Genomic DNA, 23,724 nt, shown 5'->3' on the forward strand with positions numbered 1-23,724 from the left:
CATGGATAGAACTAAGAGTGAGGAATGGAAAGAGGAAGGTAAGGAATGAAAACATAGCACTAAAGAGAGGTAAGGAGGAATCTACATCACATAACTATGTACAATACAACTTTCACATAGAAGGAATAATTTCTCATCAAGGTGAAACATGAGGCTTGAGCAATAACAAAACGAAATGCCATCCTTTAAGGGTGTTTTATTCTTTTCTTCACAATATCGAGGCTCATGGAAGAGCTCAAGTTACATTGATCACAGGCTCGGGAGGAGATGTATGCATAATACACATAGGACAAGGATATTTAGACACATCAGTATGAATGAATAAAATATTTGATTTGGGTTTTAAATCTGAACCTGGGGGGGCGAGCAAGATATAGCTTAGAGGTAAGCGTACTTACCGCTGAGCTGTCTCTGGCCTGGGTTCGAATCTCAATCCAGCGGTAAACTGCCACTCTGGTATTTCACCTGCAAGGCGAGGCATCGACGTGTACACCGTTCTTCGGTTGGACGTTGAGCCGGATGACTCGTCTGCCAGCACTGGTCGTTGGTGGATGTTAAAGATCTCATGGTGTCTTTTTCTCCTAAGATGTCTAATTGTGGTTGTTATAGTCATCGATAGGATTTGAATTTGGAGCCCAACATCATGAGCTGAACACCCAGATGGGAACAACTAAAGTCGGACAACACCGGTGGGGAGACAGCCGAATCTCAACAGTTATACCACGTACTGATCTCGGTTTCCACCATGTCAAATGTCAGTGTTACTATGGACTCTTCTCTTTCCTATATAATATTACCCATCATGCCACAAGCTGGAACCCATTTTGTTATATCTGCACTGTTTTGACCAAACCCGCTCCTCAAATCGGAAGATCATAGAAACTTTGCTTGATGCTCAACATATCACGTGAGGATTACAACAACTCCCTATGAGGTGACTTACCTGACCTTTCCCTCAAACCTCAGCAGCTTATTCCAAATATAGTAGCCAGGCCTGGAGTTCAAGCTCCTAAAATGTGATCACACCACACTCAAATTGTCGAAACACTTTCCTGGCTTTCGGTACACCAACATTTCGATTAAAAATAAAAATTATTCCCACTACTCTTTCAAGCCAAATATATAAACTGGTTCCTGCCTAAATTACTGATATAATTCCACCTTAGTCCGAACACACACACACACACACACACACACACACACACACACACACACACACACACACACACACACACACACACACACACACACACACACACACACACACACACACACACACACACACACACACACACACACACCTCTCTCCAACAGGAATCTCCAGATGGTTCCACATACGCCGCCGAAGAATTTTTGGTGAGCAAAAATTATTTCAGATTTGTTTTACAGTCCTTCTCAATTATGGCTCATAAGTCTCTCCTTAAAACCCCCAATTATTCCAATTTTGGAGAAAAAAATAAAAAATTAATTCTTACTTCTTCCATGATTTTTAAAGCACTTTGAAATGTTTGCTTCTAAGTGAAAAATTATGTACAGGGTGTCAAGGAAATCACTACAGAATGCAAAAAAAATTTTTTTTTTTAATTGTTTTATTATGTTTTGAAAATATGGTCAACCAATCACGTAAACTGTTGAATTATTTAATTACTTATTAAAACCAATCATATTACCTGTTATTAATACCATATTAAATGAAATCTTCACCTTTTTTTAAAATTGGTCTGTTGTGAATTCTGTGACATCCTTGTAGAGTAGAGATTGATTGATTGATTGATTGATTCATTCATTCATTGAAACAACACGTGTACATGACGACACATCCAAGACATGACCTGTGGTGCTGGTCAAGTGCATTGAAACAATAGAAATGTTCCGAATTGTTTGCGAAGACCATGAAGCCTGGCTGAATGTCAGAGTCAACTTGTGCATTGGCATTCATCACCTCGGTGTGTCAAGCTCAATTACTGGGGTGTGTTTTGGGCCCCACCAGGGATTAAAATATCCTCTCAGCAACCACTACAAACATGAGACACCATTCACATCAATAGTGCCACTTGCCCTCTGCCCTTCATTCATACATAAATGGAAAGACAACACTTCAAAGTGAGATCTTAGGTTATGTTTTTGAAGGTTTTAACGATTGAAAAACACCACAAGCGGAATATGTAGACAATAGCTTTAATCACACAGTAACCCTAAGTACCATAGTTAAGCAGCAAGACTTTTTGCTGCAGGTATCTACAAACTCAACTCGGAGGGAAGTGGGGAGTACAAGAAAGGTAGTGCACGACAGCGGCTGCATACTCATCATGGCCGCCACTTTCGAGGTTTGTATACTAGTTGTCGAATCCATAACGACAGTCATGAGAGGTCCATGATTGTATACTTCACCATTATTCTAACCCCGCCAATTGGAGGGGGGACTGCAACCACTTGCAGTGGTGACAGTTTCAAAAACTTTTGCAGTCTCTAAAGAACACGACAACATAATTGCGGTTTTATTTTCACCCACTAATTATAAAGTCGAGAACGTGTTCGGGTGAAGCCGCCCAATCCTAAGGCGTGATGCTGGCGTCTGAGCCAAGTGCCCCTGAGTGACAAATCTTTTCGCAGTCATTCGCTGGAAAAGAGCCACATTGACATTTCTACGCAAAGCATTGCTTGTACCAAGGTAGCCAATACCTATCCCTTTGCCCATCGCTGTACTCCAGGGGTGCTGCCCAAATTGAGTGCGTGTCGTCAAAAAGGATGCGTGATGGCTGCTCGGCCTCATTAGGGCAACACGAGACGTCAGGCCATGGCCTGGCCGAGAACGAGTGATCAGAACGTTCTTTTCAGGGAGTCTTGCGATCGTTGATGCGGAAACGCCTCCTTGATCGGGATGATCTCCTTTGTTCTTCAATCCTGCCACTAGTTCTGGAGCAGGTGTAGTTTTACTGGACATAACTGCAGGTGGGTTTTGTTCAGTTGTTGCAGCTATTCTGGAGTTCAAACTCTCAAGGAATTCTTCAGGGGGTCTCAATTTACCATCTGTGCGGTCTGACGTTTCAGTAAGTTGTGAAACAGAGGAACCATTCTGCATATCAATCTCTACACCTTCCGCATGTCCATTTGCCATTTTAAAAAGTTCTGGAATAATACAAGTGTTAATTGTGGCTTCGTCGTCTATGGAAATGCCATGGAGATTCTCAGCCAAAGTTTCTTCTCCTTCGCTTTCTTCTGCAGAATGTTCTGGAAGACCATTACTTTTGGAGAAGTTATTTTCTGACACCTCCTTCCCCGGCTGTAAAGAATTCTCTGATTCATCCAAAACATTCAACGCGTCGTCCGCCTCTGTCTCTGGGATTGGCTGCAGAGGCTCAGCAAGTGGTTGCTTATCAAGTTGTGGCAAAGATTCTGTTACTTCAATTTCGGTTTCAAAATAGAAAATCTGGTCACACGTTTCATCAAAGGAAACTGATTTTTTAAGGGTTCCCGTGCTGGTGGAGCGTCGCAGAGCTGAACGCATGGGGTGCAATTCCTCACAAACTGCCATCGCCAGGGCAACTTGCAAACACCACACGGATATCAAATACTGGCTGACACTGGTGCAACCACACCTCCTGGATGGATGTAGAGGATAAGGTTAAGTTGGAACTTGTGGGAAGTGACAGTAGTACGAGAGATCAATGGTGAGCAGTGGAAGTCGAGGTTTGGTAACGTTCCATGATCAGGTGAGAAACTCAGGATTCACCAGCAGTGGAAAAAAAAGTTCAGCTCTCCTGGCTGGTGGAGGACATACAAGAATACATTGTTAAAATGAAATCCTTTAAAATAAGAACAAACACAACAAACTTCTTTAACCTCAGTTCCTCTGTAATACAACCACATTCTTTAAGAACTTGCTTAAGAAGATTGTTAGATATTTCTTATTGCATTGCGTTTCATTAAAGAAGGTTGACAGGATAGTTTTGTAGAGTGTTACATGCACTCCAGCCTGGTTTTCAATCCCACTATGAACTGTCATCCTGGTGTTTCACAGGTAGGTCGATTCATCAATGTGTGTGCCGTCTCTCAGATGGACATGAAACCGAGTGTCCTGTCTGCTAGTATGAGTTGGTGGGTGAAAGGATCCCACGGTGACTCTTGTGAAGAGTAGGTGTGTTCTCGCTGGCACCCTGATATAAATCGTTACACAAAGAATATTCAAGAAGGTCATGTACTCGTAAAGCCTGGTGTTAGCTTGATGGTAAAGTGGCTGGCTAAAGACCGTTGGGTCCTGAGTTTGAGCCCCTGTCAGGCCAGTAACATAACAACGGGTGGGTTGACTGAACCTGTCATCCTTCTGAGGTCGGCAAAATCAGTACCAGCCTAATGGGAAGAATGATCCATTTCAGTAGCCTGCATCAGAGTGGCCACCCATCTAGGATTGTTCTCCCGAGCCAAGGAAAAATTCCATTGGCAGCCCTATGTGCCTGAACATGTGAAAAGACTGGTTCTTCTTCTTCATTTAGTCATACACAGTATACAAATTAGGGTATGTATGAATATGCATTATACAAATTAGATCATGCATTAGTATGCATTAAACAAATTAGATAATGCATTACGATACGTCATACAAATTAGTTCATGCATAAGTATGTATTATACAAAATAGATCATGTGTTAGTATGCTTAAAACAAATTAGATCATGTATTAATATGTATTATACAAACTAGATAATGCATTGGTATGCGTTATGCAAATTAGATCATGTATTAGTATGCTTTATAAAAATTAGATCATGTATTGGTATGCTTTATACAAATTAGATCATGTATCGGTATGCTTTATACAAATTAGATCATGTATTAGTATGCTTTATACAAATTAGATCATGTATTAGTATGCTTTATCAAAATTAGATAATGTATTGGTATGCTTTATACAAATTAGATCATGTACTAGTATGCTTTATACAAATTAGATAAAGTATTGGTATGCTTTATACAAATTAGATAATGTATTAGTGTGTATTATACAAATTACATCATGCATCAGTATGCTTTATACAAATTAGATAATGTATTGGTATGCTTTATTCAAATTAGATCATGTATTAGTGTGTATTATACAAACTAGATAATGCATTGGTATGCGTTATGCAAATTAGATCATGTATTAGTATGCTTTATAAAAATTAGATCATGTATTGGTATGCTTTATACAAATTAGATCATGTATCGGTATGCTTTATACAAATTAGATCATGTATTAGTATGCTTTATACAAATTAGATCATGTATTAGTATGCTTTATCAAAATTAGATAATGTATTGGTATGCTTTATACAAATTAGATCATGTACTAGTATGCTTTATACAAATTAGATAAAGTATTGGTATGCTTTATACAAATTAGATAATGTATTAGTGTGTATTATACAAATTACATCATGCATCAGTATGCTTTATACAAATTAGATAATGTATTGGTATGCTTTATTCAAATTAGATCATGTATTCGTGTGCTTTATAAAAATTAGATAATGTATTGGTATGCTTTATACAAATTAGATAATGTATTAGTATGCTTTATACAAATTAGATCATTAAAAAAAAACAACAAAAAAAACGTTTTTACAGCTATTTTTCCCTGTAAAATATAAATTTTGTGCAGGGGTTGGGATTTTTCTTGAGGCAATGTTTTATGGCCGGATGCCCTTCCTGCCGCCAACCCTGGTCGCCTCTTACGACACAGGGATATGGTACACCTATTCTTACCGGGGCATACACCGGGACCAGTACACTGGTACTCATTTCACCGACCTCGGAAGGATGACAGGCTGAGTCAACCCCCTGGTGTTAATTCAGCAGCCAATGGGGCTTGAACTTTGGACCCTGGGATCCCACGCCACCACCCTAACCACCAAGCCAACAACAGTCTTAAATTAGATCATGTATTGGTGTGTATTATACAAATTAGATCATGTATTAGTATTCTTTATACAAATTAGATAATGTATTAGTGTGTATTATACAAATTAGATCATGCATCAGAACGCTTTAATCAAATTAGATAATGTATTGGTATGCTTTATACAAATTAGATCATGTATTAGTGTGTATTATACAAATTAGATCATGTATTAGTATTCTTTATACAAATTAGATAATGTATTAGTGTGTATTATACAAATTAGATCATGCATCAGAACGCTTTAATCAAATTAGATAATGTATTGGTATGCTTTATACAAATTAGATCATGTATTAGTGTGTATTATACAAATTAGATCAGTATTAATATGCTTTTTACAAATTAGATTATGTATTAGTATGCTTTATACAAATTAGATCGTGAATTAGTGTATGGTACACAAATTAGATCATGTATTAAGATATGGTATTCAATTGAGATCATGTATTAGGAAATGGGATACAAATTAAATCATGTGTTAAGATGTGGTACACAAATTAGATCATGTATTAGGATATGGTATACAAATTAGACCATGTATTAGTATGCTTTACACAAATTAGATCATGTATTCGTGTGTATTATACAAATTAGATCATGTACAAGTATGCTTTGTACAAATTAGATAATGTATTGGTATGCTTGAGACAAATTAGATCATGCATTAGTATGCTTTATACAAATTAAATCATGTATTAGTATGCTTTATAAAAATTAGATAATGTATTGGTATGCTTTATACAAATTAGATCATGTATTAAGATATGGTATAAAAATTAGATCATGTTTTAGGATATGGTATACAAATTAGATCATGTATTTGTATGCTTTAGGCTGGATGTTGCCAAGCTCAGGGATGAGAGAGTAGCTGAGGAGTTTGCGAACAGGCTGAGTGGACACTTGGGGGGTCTGGGTGCTTTGGGGGGGTCCTGAAGAGTTGTGGAGCGCCTTCAAGACCACCGTCCTTGATGTTGCCGGTGGATGTCTTGGAACTCACCGCAGGGCAAAGAAGAATTTTGTCTCTCGAGGGACACTGGATACCATTGACCAGAGTCGCAGGGCCAGGCTGAATGGCAAAGCTGAGCTGTTCAGGGAGCTGAGGCGTAAAACTGTACGTGCACTGAGGGTGGACAAGGAGGCCTATGTGCGAGGAATCTGTGAGGGGGTAGAGCATCACCTGTGGACAGGTGATTCTCGTCCCGCTTACAGGGGAATTCGCGCATTACGTTCATCCAAGCCCATCCCTCGGAGCACTGCAGTTCGCGCGGAAAGTGGTCGGCTCTTGACAGAGGAGTCTGAAGTGAAGGCCCGCTGGGCCGGTTACTTTGAGCGGTTGTACCAAGCTGATCCCCCAGCTGTCGAGTTGGACGTCAAGGGTGTTACAATCCCTGTTGCTGACCCTCAAATCAACTGTGGTCCACCTTCGCTTGTGGAAACACGGGCTGCGGTGAACCAGTTGAAACAGGGCAAAGCTCCAGGGATCTGTGGCATCCATGCCGAACTTCTCAAGGCTGGTGGAAATGCTGCACTCGTGTCGTTGCATGCAGTTTTGTGCTCTGCCTGGAACACAGGCATCATCCCAACTGACTGGAAGAGGGGCCTTGTTGTCCCTCTCTGGAAAGGGAAGGGTGATCGCCAAGACTGCAACAACTACCGAGGGGTGACGCTGCTCTCAATGCCGGGCAAGGTCTTTGCTCGGATAATTCTTGATAGGGTTCGCCACCATCTGCTTGAGCACCAGCGTCCAGAGCAGTCAGGCTTTACACCAAAGAGGTCAACGATTGACCGTATCCTTGCTCTTCGTGTCCTCACCGAACGCAGACGAGAGTTTTGGCAGGGGCTGCTTGCAGTCTATGTTGATCTCTGTAAAGCGTTCGATTCAGTGAATCGGGATGTCCTCTGGAGGATTCTTGGTCTTCGTGGGGTGCCACCAAAACTGATCGATCTGATGTCTGAACTCTACTCTGGTACTGAGAGTGCTGTGAAGTGTGGTGGTACCACCTCTGATTTATTTCCAGTTGTTACTGGAGTTCGTCAGGGATGTGTACTTGCCCCCACACTTTTCAGCACTTGTATGGACTGGATTTTAGGGAGGATGTCGGAGAGATCAAGTTGCGGTGCATCGTTTGGGAATGTCAAAATCTCGGACCTTGATTTTGCAGACGATGCAGTCATCTTTGCGGAGACTTTAGACATCCTTTTGGGGGCCCTCGAGGTACTGAATGAGGAGTCGGAGCCGCTGGGATTACGGGTTTCTTGGGTCAAAACTAAGATCCAGGCTTTCGGTGACATCTTGGATGCTGCTGTCCTGTCTGTGTCTGTTTGTGGTGAGGATGTTGAGGTTGTGGAGAGATTCACTTACCTTGGCAGTGATATTCATGTCTCTGCTGGCTGCGAGTCAGAGGTCAATAGACGTCTGGGTCGAGCCTGGGGAGTCATGGATTCACTGGATCATGGGGTGTGGCGCTGCCGGTACCTGTGTGGGAGGACGAAAGTCCGAGTCTTCAGGTCCTTGGTACTTCCAGTCTTGCTCTATGGGTGCGAGACTTGGACTCTGACCAAGGATCTGAGATGGAGACTTAATTCCTTTGGTACCAGGTCTCTTCAGAGAATCCTTGGCTATCGCTGGTCGGATTTTGTATCCAACGAGCGGTTGCTGAGAGAGACTCGGATGAGATTTGTTACCTGCATAGTCCGTGAGCGTCAGTTGCGGCTGTATGGACATGTGGCTCGTTTTCCTGACGCTGATCCTGATCACCAGATTCTCTCAGCGACGGAGTCTCGTGAGTGGAGGAGGCCAATGGGCTGACCATGTGCCTCCTGGTTGCAGCAGGTTGATCGGCATCTAAAGGAGATGGGTATGGGCCAGGCATTTGCCTGGGGGATGGCCAGACGGAGGCCCCTGGAGTACCAGCAGAAAGTGGACGCAGCGACACGCTGCTCTGGCGCATGCTCCCATACCTGACCTGACCTGACCTGACCTGTGAGTACGTTACACAAATTATGTAATGTATAAGTCCGTGTGATATAAATTAGGTCATGTATGAGTATGCTTTATACAAAGTATGCATGTGTGTGCGATCTCAACTTTTTGTTTCAGTTTTTGCATTTTAACTCAGCTGAGAGGGGCGGAGCTTGGATTGCGAATAAATAAAGAGCTCATACTGCTTACTCATACTTACACCAAAGGTGGACGGAGGTTATGTATTCTCCTTTGTTACTTGCAAAACTGAACAGTCGCAAGTATATTGCTTGGTCTGGTCTGTTATTCTGTCTGTCTGTATTTCTATTTTTACCCTCAACTACATGAAACTTACCCCACCTGGTGGAGGTTGTGACAAGCAGGAAGCCTATTGTTTTAGAAGTCAATCTGTCAAAGGTCAACGTTGCATAAATCGTCAATTTTCATCCGATTGACTTGATATCTATATATAAAACTAAAATACACAGGTGGATGTGAACCCTCGTCGAGGTGAATGAAATCTTGGTTGGCCCAGGTGAGTATGTCTATTAATTACATCCTGTTTGAACTTGAGTTGGACCATGAGAACATCAAAAAGTTACTTAGTATAGGATCTTGACTTCGTCCATGAATTACAAATTATTGGAACGTACCTTTTAGACCCCTTTAGACTCTTTGGACCTTTTAAGACGCTTTATACCCCCCCCACCCATTAGACCCTTCTGACCTTTATACCCTTTATACGCCCAACTCATTCATTCTATTGACCTTATTTAGACATTTTAGAACCCTTTAGACCCTTTTGACCCCTTACACCCCTTGACCCTTAGATCTTCGACCCTCTTTTGACACGTCAGATCCTCTTTTGACCCTGCATACTCCTTAGATCCTTTAGACCTGCAACCACTGTTGGAAAATACCCTTAGACCCCTTTGGACCATTTTAGACCTTTTAAGGCCCTTTAGACCCTCCTGGACAATGTAGTCCCCTTGACCCTTTTCACCTTTCAAACCATTCTAGACTTAAGATATTTTAAGACTGTTTAGACATTTATACCCTTTAGACTGCTTTGACTCCTTGACCCTTAGACATATTATACCCATTTTGACCCTAACTATTATTAGAAAATGTACTTAGGATCTTTAGACTACTTGAGACAATTATAGACCCCTATATACCCTTTGGACCACTTAGACCCTTTAAACGCACACCACACGAACATCTATAGTCTTCTTGCAATCCACAGGCTATACTTTCTGAAGCAAATGATGTGAAATGTCCACTCACATGAAGGGTGGGTATTCTGCTATCTGGAACAGAAATTTCTTGTTGGGTCACTGAATTGGTTCACCAATCAAAACCGAGAAACAGATTGTTTTTGAGGTTAAAAGCTCAAAGGGTCAAATTCAAGTTTGCATAAAATCATCAATTTTCATCCAACGAACTTGAAATTTGTACAGCATTAGCATATTTGGTCACAGATCTGGTTCGATTTAGCCTTTTTGACATTTCAACGATTTTCTTGACAACAATTTCACCCCATTATCAAATGGGCCTTTTTATGAATTTATCATCAACATACCTGAGTAATTTTTCAACATTTCAAAATGAAACTTACACAGCTTATTTGTATGGATGTGTATATGTACAGAATGTTTGGTCAAACTTACTCAAAGGTCAAAGCCAAGGGCATCCGAAGCATGGAACACACCTATTAGGCCATAATTAGAAAATGTATCAACCAAATTTCAACACTGTATAATATTCAATCATGTAAAACACTTCATAGGTCAAATTTTGGAAATTACCAAATTGCTGTTTCCATGACAACTATTGTTCATTTGGATTTTGCAAGTATCGTGATGTGCATGACATATTTTTATCTTGCCAAAACGAAGTTTTTGCAAGATATGTTAGTCAGCTTGTATGTTTTTTTTTGTTTGTTTGTTTATCTGTAATCACGTATAAAAAATTCTGCAGAGCACAGTTATAATTGGAAATGTTTGTAACTTCGCATATCAGAGGCCTATAGAGGTCCCTTTCAGCGCATAAAATTTTGAAAGTCAAGGTCAAAGGTCAAGGTCACTTTGTCGCAAATCAGGGGAGTCGACGAAACCCTTATTTTTTGAGTAATTTTGATCGGATCGTCTTCAAACTTCATGGGAATATAGTTCATGGTCTGGTGCTCAGCTGATTAAATTTTGGTGGCGATTGGCCTTGACCTTCATATGTTTTTGTTTTTTTTTGTCTGTAATCACGTATCGATCACTCTGCAGAGCACAGTTGTCATTGGAAATTTTTGTAACTTCGCATATCAGAGGCCTATAGAGGTCCCTTTCAGCGCATACAATTTCGAAGGTCAAGGTCAAAGGTCAAGGTCACTTTGTCGCAAATCAGGTCAGGTCAGGTATGGGAGCATGTGCCAGAACAGCGCGTCGCTGCGTCCACTTTCCGCCGGTACTCCAGGGGCCTCCGTCTGGCCATCCCCCAGGCAGATGCCAGGCCCATCCCCATCTCCTTAAGATGATGGTCAACCTGCTGCAACCACGAGGCATGTGGTCGGCCCACTGGCCTCCTCCACTCACGAGACTCCCTCGCTGAGAGAATCTGGTGAGCAGGATCAGCGTCAGGAAAACGAGCCACATTTCCATACAGCCGCAACTGACGCTCACGGACTATGCAGGTAACAAATCTCATCCGAGTCTCTCTCAGCAACCGCTCGTTGGACACAAAATCCGACCAGCGATAGCCAAGGATTCTCTGAAGAGACCTGGTACCAAAGGAATTAAGTCTCCGTCTCAGATCCTTGGTCAGAGTCCAAGTCTCACATCCATAGAGCAAGACTGGAAGTACCCAGGACCTGAAGACTCGGACTTTCGTCCTCCCGCACAGGTACCGGCAGCGCCACACCCCATGATCCAGTGAATCCATGACTCCCCAGGCCTGACCCAGACATCAATTGACCTCTGACTCATAGCCAGCAGAGACATGAATATCACTGCCAAGGTAAGTGAATCTCTCCATGACCTCAACATCCTCACCACAAACAGACACAGACAGGACAGCAGTATCCAAGATGTCACCGAAAGCCTGGATCTTAGTTTTGACCCAAGAAACCCGTAATCCCAGCGGCTCCGACTCCTCTTTCAGCACCTTGAGGGCCTCCAAAAGGATGTCTAAAGTCTCCGCAAAGATGACTGCATCATCTGCAAAATCAAGGTCCGAGATCTTGACATTCCCAAACGATGCACCGCAGCTTGATCTCTCCGACATCCTCCCTAAAATCCAGTCCATACAAGTGCTGAAAAGTGTGGGGGCCAGTACACACCCCTGACGAACTCGAGTAACAACTGGAAATAAGTCAGAGATGGTACCACCACACGTCACAGCACTCTCAATACCAGAGTAGAGTTGAGACATCAGATCGATCAGTTTTGGTGGCACCCCACGAAGACCAAGAATCCTCCAGAGGACATCCCGATTCACTGAATCGAATGCTTTACAGAGATCGACATAGGCTGCAAGCAGCCCCTGCCGAAACTCTCGTCTGCGTTTGGTGAGGACACGAAGGGCAAGGATACGGTCAATCATTGACCTCTTTGGTGTAAAGCCTGACTGTTCTGGACGCTGGTGCTCAAGCAGATGGTGGCGAACCCTATCAAGAATTATCCGAGCAAAGACCTTGCCCGGCACTCAGAACAGCGTCACCCCTCGGTAGTTGTTGCAGTCTTGGCGATCACCCTTCCCTTTCCAGAGAGGGACAACAAGGCCCCTCTTCCAGTCAGTTGGCATGATGCCTGTGTTCCAGGCAGAGCACAAAACTGCATGCAACAACACGAGTGCAGCATTTCCACCAGCCTTGAGAAGTTCAGCATGGATGCCACAGATCCCTGGAGCTTTGCCCCGTTTCAACTGGTTCACCGCAGCACGTGTTTCCACAAGCGAAGGTGGACCACAGTTGATTCGAGGGTCAGCAACAGGGATTGTAACACCCTTGACATCCAACTCAACAGCTGGGGGATCAGCCTGGTACAACCGCTCAAAGTAACCGGCCCAGCGGGCCTTCACTTCAGACTCCTCTGTCAAGAGCCTACCACTCTTTGCTCGAACTGCAGTGCTCCGAGGGATGAGCTTGGATGAACACAATGCGCGAATTCCCCTGTAAGCGGGACGAGAATCACCTGTCCACAGGTGATGCTCTACCCCTCACAGATTCCTCGCACATAGGCCTCCTTGTCCACCCTCAGTGCACGTACAGTTTTATGCCTCAGCTCTCTGAACAGCTCAGCTCTGCCATTCAGCCTGGCCCTGCGACTCTGGTCAATGGTATCCAGTGTCCCTTGAGAGACAAAATTCTTCTTTGCCCTGCGGTGAGCTCCAAGACATCTACCGGCAACATCAAGGACGGTGGTCTTGAAGGCACTCCACAACTCTTCAGGACCCCCCAAAGCACCCAGACCCCCCAAGTGTCCACTCAGCCTGTTCGCAAACTCCTCAGCTACTCTCTCATCCCTGAGCTTGCAAACATCCAGCCTAGGCTGGGATGGTACCATTCTCCAGGATTTAAGGTGCAGCTTTAGAGTTGCTACAACAAGCCTGTGGTCAGTATTGAGGAACTGAGCACTCCGGTAGACCCTGCAGTTCTGGATCATCCTCCAACGACCGTTAATGAGGACATGGTCAATCTCCTTTGCCACACCGCCAGCGTTGGAATACCAAGTCCAGCGATTAGCCTGTGGGTGCTGAAACCATGAACCAGCCACCCTAAGTCCATGACTTCTTGCAAAGTCAAGGAACTTAGTGCTATTCTGATTCATAGTTCCTGACCCATGGGGACCAACACATGTCTCATAACCATCCCTATCAGTTCCAGTCGATGCATTGAAATCCCCCAAGACTCGAAGTGTATCTCGTCTGGGGCACTGATCAACCACAGACTCGAGTGTGGCGTAGAATGCATCCTTCACGGTGAGATCACTCGCCTCAGTCGGAGCATAAACAGAGACCAGGGAAATGACACCGAAGGAGTGACGAATCCTTAATCTCATAATACGCTCGTTGACCGGTGTTACCTCAATTATCATTTGGGTCAGCTTATTGGACACAGCTACAGCAACTCCTTGGGTATGGTAACCATCAGAGCGACCAGACCAATAGTAGGTGTAACCACCCACCATTATCTTGCCACAATCCGGTCTCCGAACCTCAGAGAGAGCTGCAATCCCGATGTCCAAACGCTTGAGCTCAGATGATAACAGAGACAGGTGATCATCCTCTCTTAGGGATAGGACATTCCAGGCACCCACCCGAAGGGACCGCCTCAGGTTAACCCAAGGAGACCGCCGTCTGGTGGACGACACCTCAGCACCACTCCGACACACTCTCCCGCAATCTGACCCAGGGATGTTACCCCGTGGTTTCCCTCCTATCATCAAAGATTGGGGGTCCCGAAGTCTTTGCCCCAATCCCGTCATCCGGTGAGCTGCCCTGCGAAGGGAAGCTGCACAGGAGGTACTCCCATGGAGTGGGTTTTCAGATTTTTTTGCGTTTTGCGGAATGAAGGGTTTTACGGTGGCCGGAGTGCAAATCCTGCCACCAACCTCCTCATAAAAAGTGACCCAACTGCAGGAGGACGTCCGCAGACACAGTTGGGCACTAAATATGGATGGCCGTTGGCTCACAAGGAGCTCTTCCGCCCTTTGATGAGGGATTTGATCCGCAAATCAGGGGAGTCGACGAAACCCTTATTTTTTGAATAATTTTGATCGGATCGTCTTCAAACTTCAGAGGAATATAGTTCATGGTCTGGTGCTCAGCTGATTAATTTTTGGTGGTGATTGGCCTTGACCTTCATATGTTTTTTGTTTTTTTTGTCTGTAATCACGTATAAATCACTCTGCAGAGCACAGTTGTCATTGGAAATTTTGTAACTTCGCATATCAGAGGCCTATAGAGGTCCCTTTCAGCACATGCAATTTTGAAGGTCAAGGTCAAAGGTCAAGGTCACTTTGTCACAAATCAGGGGAGTCGACGAAAGCCTTATTTTTTTTTGAGTAATTTTGATCGGATCGTCTTCAAACTTCATCGGAATATAGTTCATGGTCTGGCGCTCAGCTGATTAATTTTTGGTGGCGATTGGCCTTGACCTTCATGGTTTGCGCCTAAGGTCAAACATATTTGACCCCAAGGTCAAATTTTCAAGTTTTAGGAACCATATCGTGTAGTACCTCAAATTGAACACCTCGATGAGTGCTTCCGAGATATGTCAAGCTTGAGACATTATGACGTCATTTGGTGACGTTATGAGGCAAACGCATATTTTTCATGGTTTCTCTGTAGAACGATTCTCATCAGAATCTCTCGTCGGCAGATATACCTCAAGGAGTCGCTCCTGGTGGATAGCAGCTCTGTTCACCTCAGTGTGACCTTAAAGAAGTCACACGTAGTCACCTTTTGGCAAGATACAGGTCACCCTGCGGGTGACATTGGTTTATTTGTTTGTTTGTATGTATGTCAAATGTCTACAAGTCCCATTTTCACTCTGGTCTTCACAAAGGTAACCACCCGGTTGAAGTAGTGACAATCTGGAAGGCGATTGTTTTGGAGACCATCGGTCAAAAGGTCAAGGTTACATAAATTAGCAGTTTTCATTCGATTTCTATATACTGTGTGTATATATATATATATATATATATATATATATATATATATATATATATATATATATATATATATATATATATATATATATTATACTAGTAGTAATGCCCGGCGTTGCTCGGGCTAGCAATAAAGCTTGGCGTTGCCCGGGCTTTCTTGCAAATTTCCTGAATAGCTGTTAGGGGTTAGCGGTTAGGGTTAGGGTTAGCGGTTAGTGTTAGTGGTTAGGGTTAGCGTTAGGGTAGCTAACCCTAACCCTAACACTAACCCAAACCCTAACCCTAACAGCTTGGCGTCGCGGAGGTAAACGGCGCCCGGGGCAAAGTGGAAATTTGCGTCCCCCGTAGGCCTTAAACTTGAGTGGATTTGAATGGAAAATCCCATAAGGGATATCGATTTATCGATTTTTTTTTCGAATATCGGAAGTGTTATGGAAAAAATTTATAGCCAATTACCGAAGTTGGACCAAAAGCCATAATCGTACCGAATTTGAATGGAATCCGTTGGAGTTTGTGAAAATGCATCAAAACGAATTTTGAGGGGCCTCTTTAGGAAGACAATAATATCATTAGTATATGTGCCAAATCTTGTTTCATTTCATGCAGTAACAAAAATCTGATGGTGGAACAAAGAAAGGGGCATGCCGAAATATATATATATACATATATATACACACACACACACACACACACACACACACACACACACACACACACACACACACACACACACACACACACACACACACACACACACACACACACACACACACACACACACACACACACACACTTATTATTGGACCTTGACGATACGTCAACTAATTAATCTGTTAATTATGGACGATTCAAACATGCCTTTCAGACATTTAGATATTTAGAGCCCTTACACCTTTTATATTTTAGGGCTTTTAAGACCCTTTATATGCCCTTAGACCCTTTCGACATTTTACACGCCTTTAGACTGTACCACCACCCCTCAGACCCTTTAGATTCCTGAAGACCTTTGCACCCTTTTAGACCACTTGATCTTTTTCTTTTTTTAACACATAGTCGAGGCTCGTGGAAGAGCTATCACACTGAACGGATCAGGACAGAACAGGTAAAAATCGGAAGCAAAACACACATGGATGGGGAAGGAGAAGGTTAACGGGGGTAAAAGAGATCATGGTTTTGAATTGGGGATGATCTGAGATGGTGGTGAAAGCTGTCTTGAAGACGTGTTGGGAAGAATGAGATTGAAGAGGATGTGGAAGTTGATTCCACAGGTGGGAAAAAAAGAGGAACAAATGAGTTGAGATGAGCAGTGATCCTGGATTTAGGTCGTTTTACCAGAAGAGGGTTGATGGTGGACTGTGTGAACACTACAGAAACCTGAGGGGGGTGGGGTGGGGGAGATACAAAACACAGAAAGAGCAGAGGGTGCAAGATGAGAAAGGAGGTGGTGGAAAATAGAGAGACCACTGACCTGTCTGCGATGGTGAAGTGATAAGGCTATAGACTCAGCTTCAGCATGGGAGATTCCAATGATCTTGAAAGCCTTGGTTTCCAGGGCATCAAGCTGAGCAAGATGTGAGGCAGGGTGGTCAGCCCAGAGGGGAGAGCAGTACTCCATCAAGCTGTGGGTGAAGGCCTTGTAGGAGGATAGGAGTTCAGGAGTGCCAAGGCAGGACTTTGTATGATGGATGATGCCCAGTCGGCAGCTGGCTTTGGAGGCCAACTTTGAATTGTGGTTTGCCACAGAAAAATCATGGCTGATAGTGTGACCCAGGAGTTTGAATGACTGATCCTCCTCAAGAGGATTGTTGAGAAAATATATCAGGGGGTTTGCTAGATGGTCCTTTCAGAGAGATAGTGAGCATGTGAGATTTGTCAGCATTGAAAGACATTAAAACCCTGAGACCCAGTTTAGAACCTTTAGACCCTTTTAGGCCTTATAAATACTGTTGAAATATAACTTTCAGAGCCCTTAGCACTCTTAGACCCCTTGACCCTTTGTACCTTTTCAATTCTTTTGACATGTAACTTATGTTGAAACATACCCTTTAGACCTTTGGACCCCTGAGACCTTTTAGACTCCTTTAGACCATCTCGATCCCTTGACCTTGACAACGGTTAGACCCCTTTAGATGCAGACCATACAAACATAGTCTTCTTGCAATAAATGTAGACTATACTATTTTCAGCAAGTAATGTACAATCTCCACCCATCTGGAGGGTGGGTACTCTATTAGTTTAAACAGAATTAGCATATTCATTCACTGAATTGGTTAACCAAGCAAAACCTAGAAGCATATCGTCTTTGAGGTCAAAAGGTCAAAGGTCAAGGTCATATAAACTCATCAATTTTCACCTAATTGTCTTGAAATTTCAACAGGATTTGCATATTGGGTCACTGAAAGTCAGAATGATCGAATTAGCCATTTTGACATGTCAACGGCTTCTATGACAACAATTTGACCCGATTATAATCAAATGGAGCCTTTTATGAATTTATTATTACCATACCTCAACAATTTTTTAAGATATCAAATTGAAATTTACACAGCTGATTTGTGCTTATGTGTATTATATACAAGTAAAATGTGGTCAAAACTAGTCAAAGGTCAAGGCCATCCAAAACATGTTAAACACCTATTCGGCAACAATTTGAAAATGTATCAACCAAATTTCTAATTAGTGGGGCCCCATAGCTGAAATATTCACAACAATTATGTATTTTGTGATAAAAGCAACAACTTTGGCACAGAGATATAGACTAATATGTTATGAACAAATCTGGATATTGCAGGGGCATCGCAGATTTGGCCTCTGACGGCCGTGGCAACAATCTTACAAAATGGCCGCCAGTGGTTGCAGTGACTTTACAGACCTGCTGAACTCTGAGGATAATATGGTGGAAATAAAGGCTAATTAACCTTTAGTTTTAATGAACCATGAAATTGGTTAATTAACTAATTAACCAATGTGGCCCAGACAGGCTATGAGCTTGTGTCCTGCAAATGCAAGGAGGGTGTGTGCCGTGCTGCAAGTGCAGAAAGGCTGCACTTGGATGCACAGATGTGTGTGTGTGTGTGTGTGTGTGTGTGTGTGTGTGTGTGTGTGTGTGTGTGTGTGTGTGTGTGTGTGTGTGTGTGTGTGTGTGTGTGTGTGTGTGTGAGTGAGAGAGAGAGACACCGTTTGCAGAATTGACAGTCTGACCTCCAATGAGACATGATTAGAACCATGACTGTAACAATGGTGCGGCCTGAGGTTCTGAACACAATTAACTGTGATATTCAACGCTATAGTGACATGGTTTGATATGTTTGACTGATGTATCGAATACTTTAAAGGATAATGGCCCAGTTGCATAAAGCATTCTTAAGGAAAGATTTGAGTATTTACTTAAATATTTCCTTAACTTTCCCCTTCAGGACATTCTGAATGAGGATCGTTGCATATTCGAATATTCATTAAGTTTGTCCTTAAAACCTTCCTTAATAACAATCTCCTAGGACCTATCATTGTCTAATTACCCCACTGAAACCATCTACTTCTTCTGAATTAAGCATTCCTCATAGTTACCATAATCGCTTGACAGCCATTTTGTAAGATAGCTGGCACAATCGTCAGGGGCCAAATCTGCAATGCCCCAATATCCAGATCTGATCCATTTATATTATGTTATCTCTGTGCCAACCAAGATTTGTGCTTTACCACAAAATGTACACTTGGTTTGCTATGGCACTCTACTATATGCAAAACGTTCAATCATGTATGATACTTGAAAGGTCAAATTTTTGAAACTTGACAAATTACTGTTTCCATGGCAACCATTGTTTATTTGGATTCCACAAATATCGTGCTTTGCATGACATCTTTCTTATTTGTGTTTCTTTGTGAGCAGGTTATGTTAAAAGTTAGACTGATTCAGATGAAACTTGGAGGACAGGTTGGGTGGGTGACAAGGACGAATTGGCCAGATTTTGAAGATCCAGATCCGAGAATTATTTGAAGTGACTTTCACCATTAAGAGGTGGGGCCAAAAACGATATCTTAAAATGTTATCGATGGGTTTTGATAAAACTTGATGGATGAGTTGGTTAGGTGACAAGAACAAGCCGATTCGATTTTGGTTAAGTCCAAATTCAGATCTTGCCTATCAGTAGGATACAAAATGTAAACTGTTCAACCTAATGTTGCTATGTGCTCTAATTCTTAATTTAATTCCTTGACTTATCTGCTTGCAGAATGCAAGCACAATCCACTAATGTGTGTGTGTGTGTGTGTGTGTGTGTGTGTGTGTGTGTGTGTGTGTGTGTGTGTGTGTGTGTGTGTGTGTGTGTGTGTGTGTGTGTGTGTGTGTGTGAGAGTGAGAGTGAGAGTGAGAGTGAGAGTGAGAGTGAGAGTGAGAGTGAGAGTGAGAGTGAGAGTGAGAGTGAGAGTGAGAGTGAGAGTGAGAGAGAGAGTGTGAGTGTGAGACAGGGAGAGAGTGAGAGAGAGAGAGAGAGAGAGAGAGAGAGAGAGAGAGAGAGAGAGAGAGAGAGAATATATATATATATATATATATATATATATATATATATATATATATATATATATATATATACATACCCGTACATACACGAGTGGGGCATGCTTGCACAACTGTAAGCAGAAGCTGAGCTGCATCTTACATGTCGACACAATATATCTGCCGTGAATCATTACAGAATTATTACATTACAGAATACAAATGTGAACAGAATCATTGCTGCCAACACAGTCTCTTGGCAACAGTTCAATCTGGGTGGCTTGCCATTGGTTTCCCAGCAGTCGGTCACTATTCTGGAACTATTTCAGTGTGCCGGACATATCTCATCAACTCTTTATCAAAAACACTGTGTGATCTTTAACATCCAACAGGTGATGCTAGCAGATAGGACACTCAGTTTCTCGCCCATCCGATGGATGGCACACTCATTGACGGCATGTCCGTGACGTCCTGCCAGCGAAGCACCAATCTGGCATTCTAATTGGGTCAGGAATCAAACCCAGACGAGATAGATCAAAGGTAAGTGCTCGTGGTCAAAACTATACACTAGAATGATTGATAATAATCAGAGTCAAAACGATATTCATATCGTACATAATGTATGTATAATGACCTCGAGTGCCTTACAAATCAAGACAATGCACAATGAATTGCTTACAATCACAGCAATGAAACCATCGATGAAACGACGTCACGTGAAGGTGTCGTGCTTGTTCTCAAGACAAATGGACGAGTGTTCAATCCACAGACCGGTGCTCTGGCTGCGTGCTGAGATGTACACACCTAGGCGTGCCAGATAGATGGCATTCCAGCTCGATCTGTCAAACCGACTCCAGCTGGGGATACATTTGGCACACGTCAGTCATTTATGATGTCACGGGCAAGTTCTTCACCCTCAACGTGAGAAACATCACCCCAGATTCACTGGACTGCTGGCAATATTGTTTCTGGCCTTGACTCGTCCCTCCTCACTCACATACACTGAAGCAGACATGACTTTCACACCAACAATCAGAGCTGAGGCTTCTCTGCAGTTTCAACACTTGAGTAATTGAACTCCATTGCGTTATTCATTCATTTCACGTTGAATGAGCCCAACCACCATTGCCCCATAGAAACGTTCGGATCAAAGGGGTTACAAATGGGGAAGAGTCCAAACGATGAAGATTAGCCAACGAGCGACACTGGGGATTTAGAAATTGCTCAATTTACACATTCACGTCTCGTCCGACTCCGAGGGACATTGTGTATTCATTATCGACAGTCACAATATAACACCAACACTGTACTGTACCGGCAAATACCAGCACAAGGAATCATGGGATGGCCAGCTTTATCCATGAGGGCATGATGCCGCTCGTTACCATACTCTGCCGCAATGAATTAGCCATGAGTGATTATAGTCCTTGGCAAGGTTTGCATTTCGAACCGCATCACCGAGTGTATCTGATTAGTACTCATTCACTCACTCTCACTCACTCACTCCCTTTCACACGAACACCACCACCATCCTTTTTTTCTCTTTCTCTTTCTCTTTCTCTTTCTCTTTCTCTTTCTCTTTCTCTTTCTCTTTCTCTTTCTCTTTCTCTCTCTCTCTCTCTCTCTCTCTCTCTCTCTCTCTCTCTCTTTCTCTCTCTCTCTCTCTCTCTCTCTCTCTATCTCTCTCTCTCTATCTCTCTCTCTCTCTCTCTCTCTCTCTCACACACACACACACACACACACACTCACACACACACCAACACACTCACACACACACACACACGCGCACACCAAGTCACTCACTCACTCACACCCTTTCACACTAACACCAACCTACTCACCCTCAGAATAACACCAACACACTCACTCACACCAATTCACCAACTCACCCACCCTCACACAAACTCACTCACTCACTCCAACTCACTCTCGCACACACCAAGTCACCAACAGCAACTCATTTACTCCCTTACGCACTTACACAAACTCACTCACTCTCACACACACCAAGTCACCAACTAACCCACAAAAACACTCACGCACACTCACAGCAACTCATTTACTCACACACAAACTCACTCACTTATGCACACTAACTCACCGAGTCCAACTCACACAAAGTCACCATCTCACCCACACCAACTCACTCTCGCACACACCAACTAACTCACTCACCAACTCACGCACACACATTCACTTACTCATGCACACTAACTCACTAACACAAACCTACTCACCCTCGCACGAACACCAACTCACTCACACCAAGTCACCAACTCACTCACATTAACTGTGTATGAATATATATATATATAAAGTTGTTGTTATAAGTACAGAAGAGTTGAAGCCGAATAACCATTCAGAAATAGATCCTGTAACAAAACTAACAGTTAACCCCGATGAGTGGACTCTAGGTTCAGTTCAAGCAGAAAATATTTCACCGACTGGAAATTACAATCAACAAATCCTTAACATTGTGCTGCCTGGAACTGGATTCGAGCTCACAACCTCGAAGATACAAGCAATCACCACCAACAAGACACCACTGTACTCAAACCTAACAAAACATCATCTTCTATTTAATCCTCCGCACGAGTACAACATCACACAGGTAGGGTTAGACCTCGAATTATTTATTATTCCCATGAATCCCATCACTGACACCAAAACTCATCAAACGTTCCCATGAAGAATAATTATCCATTCCTATGAATCCCATCACTGACACCAAAACTCATCAAACGGTCCCATGAAGAATAACGATCCATTCCCATGAATCCCATCACTGACACCGAAACTCATCAAACGTTACCATGAAGAACGACGATCCATGTGTTCATGGTTTCTTTTGCTGACGTCACAATTAACCGAATGGCAATATCAGACACTTTCACTGACTCCATACGTGTGTCCAGATAAAACATACCTCGTGTCGTCACGTCGGTGGAGTCGGGACAAACCAGGACCAGGTACATCCTAACGGTGCTCGTTGGAACGAGCAGACGTACCAGCCATTAATGGTGGGATGAAGTACACATACACCGCCTGCCGGACAGGAAAACAGACCTTCCAAAAGAATTACAAAGTAAACTTATTTACTAACACAGGGTATGTCGTCCGTTGAGCCGGCAGTGGGGAAGGACTGACAACGACGGCTTGCATCGTCTGAAACAGCTTCACCTGCATCCCGCCACGGGCGGTGCCCGCGCATGACGTCACACCTTCGATGACATCATTAAATGGCACACACTGATGGAATTCCCTGTAGAGTGGCGGATCGTGTTGTTTTTCTTGGAATCTCTCGGAGACCAAATGGTTTGCATCAACCTCCCCACGGGGTCTGACGAAGTACGGCATCAGCATCAATCATTTTCATTCCGAGCACGTTCGAGACGGGAACACATCAGAATCCTTTAGAAGAAAACAAAAACCACAACACAGAGAACAAAGTTATTATAACTTAACCGCAAACAACCACAATGAAAAGAATGAAAGGTTTTTGGCAGGAGGATACTCGAATCTGCACAACTGTAAAATGTCACCCTGCAGGTTTTTAGTAAACGATATGATGTCATATTTTAGAGTTACATCACAAAGCAAGTTGCTCTGAGCAACGCTGTCCTTAATGGGATGTGGATTTATTTATTTATCGTGAGCTTAAGGCTCA

General features: G+C 43.0%; 1 protein-coding gene across 2 annotated transcripts; it reads right to left on the reverse strand.

Moving 5' to 3' along the window:
• Positions 1-2,164: 2,164 nt before the first annotated feature.
• Positions 2,165-23,248, reverse strand: LOC147009787 (uncharacterized). 2 transcript variants are annotated; one of them, XM_085862198.1, is made up of 3 exons: positions 22,984-23,248; positions 20,737-20,914; positions 2,165-3,765 (listed from the first exon to the last, which is right to left on the reverse strand). In XM_085862198.1, exon 3 carries the CDS (start codon positions 3,533-3,535, stop codon positions 2,516-2,518), a length of 1,020 nt encoding a protein of 339 aa, XP_085718324.1. In that variant the 5' UTR covers positions 3,536-3,765; positions 20,737-20,914; positions 22,984-23,248; the 3' UTR covers positions 2,165-2,515. The 2 variants fall into 2 exon arrangements, with proteins under 2 accessions (XP_085718324.1, XP_085718325.1); XM_085862199.1 differs by lacking the exon at positions 20,737-20,914 and having other exon boundaries at positions 22,984-23,231.
• Positions 23,249-23,724: the final 476 nt, after the last annotated feature.

The sequence above is a fragment of the Eptatretus burgeri genome, chromosome 17, assembly GCF_056783735.1.
Source record: "Eptatretus burgeri isolate ZD-2024b chromosome 17, Ebu_testis_v1, whole genome shotgun sequence".
In the NCBI taxonomy this organism is placed as follows: domain Eukaryota; kingdom Metazoa; phylum Chordata; class Myxini; order Myxiniformes; family Myxinidae; genus Eptatretus; species Eptatretus burgeri.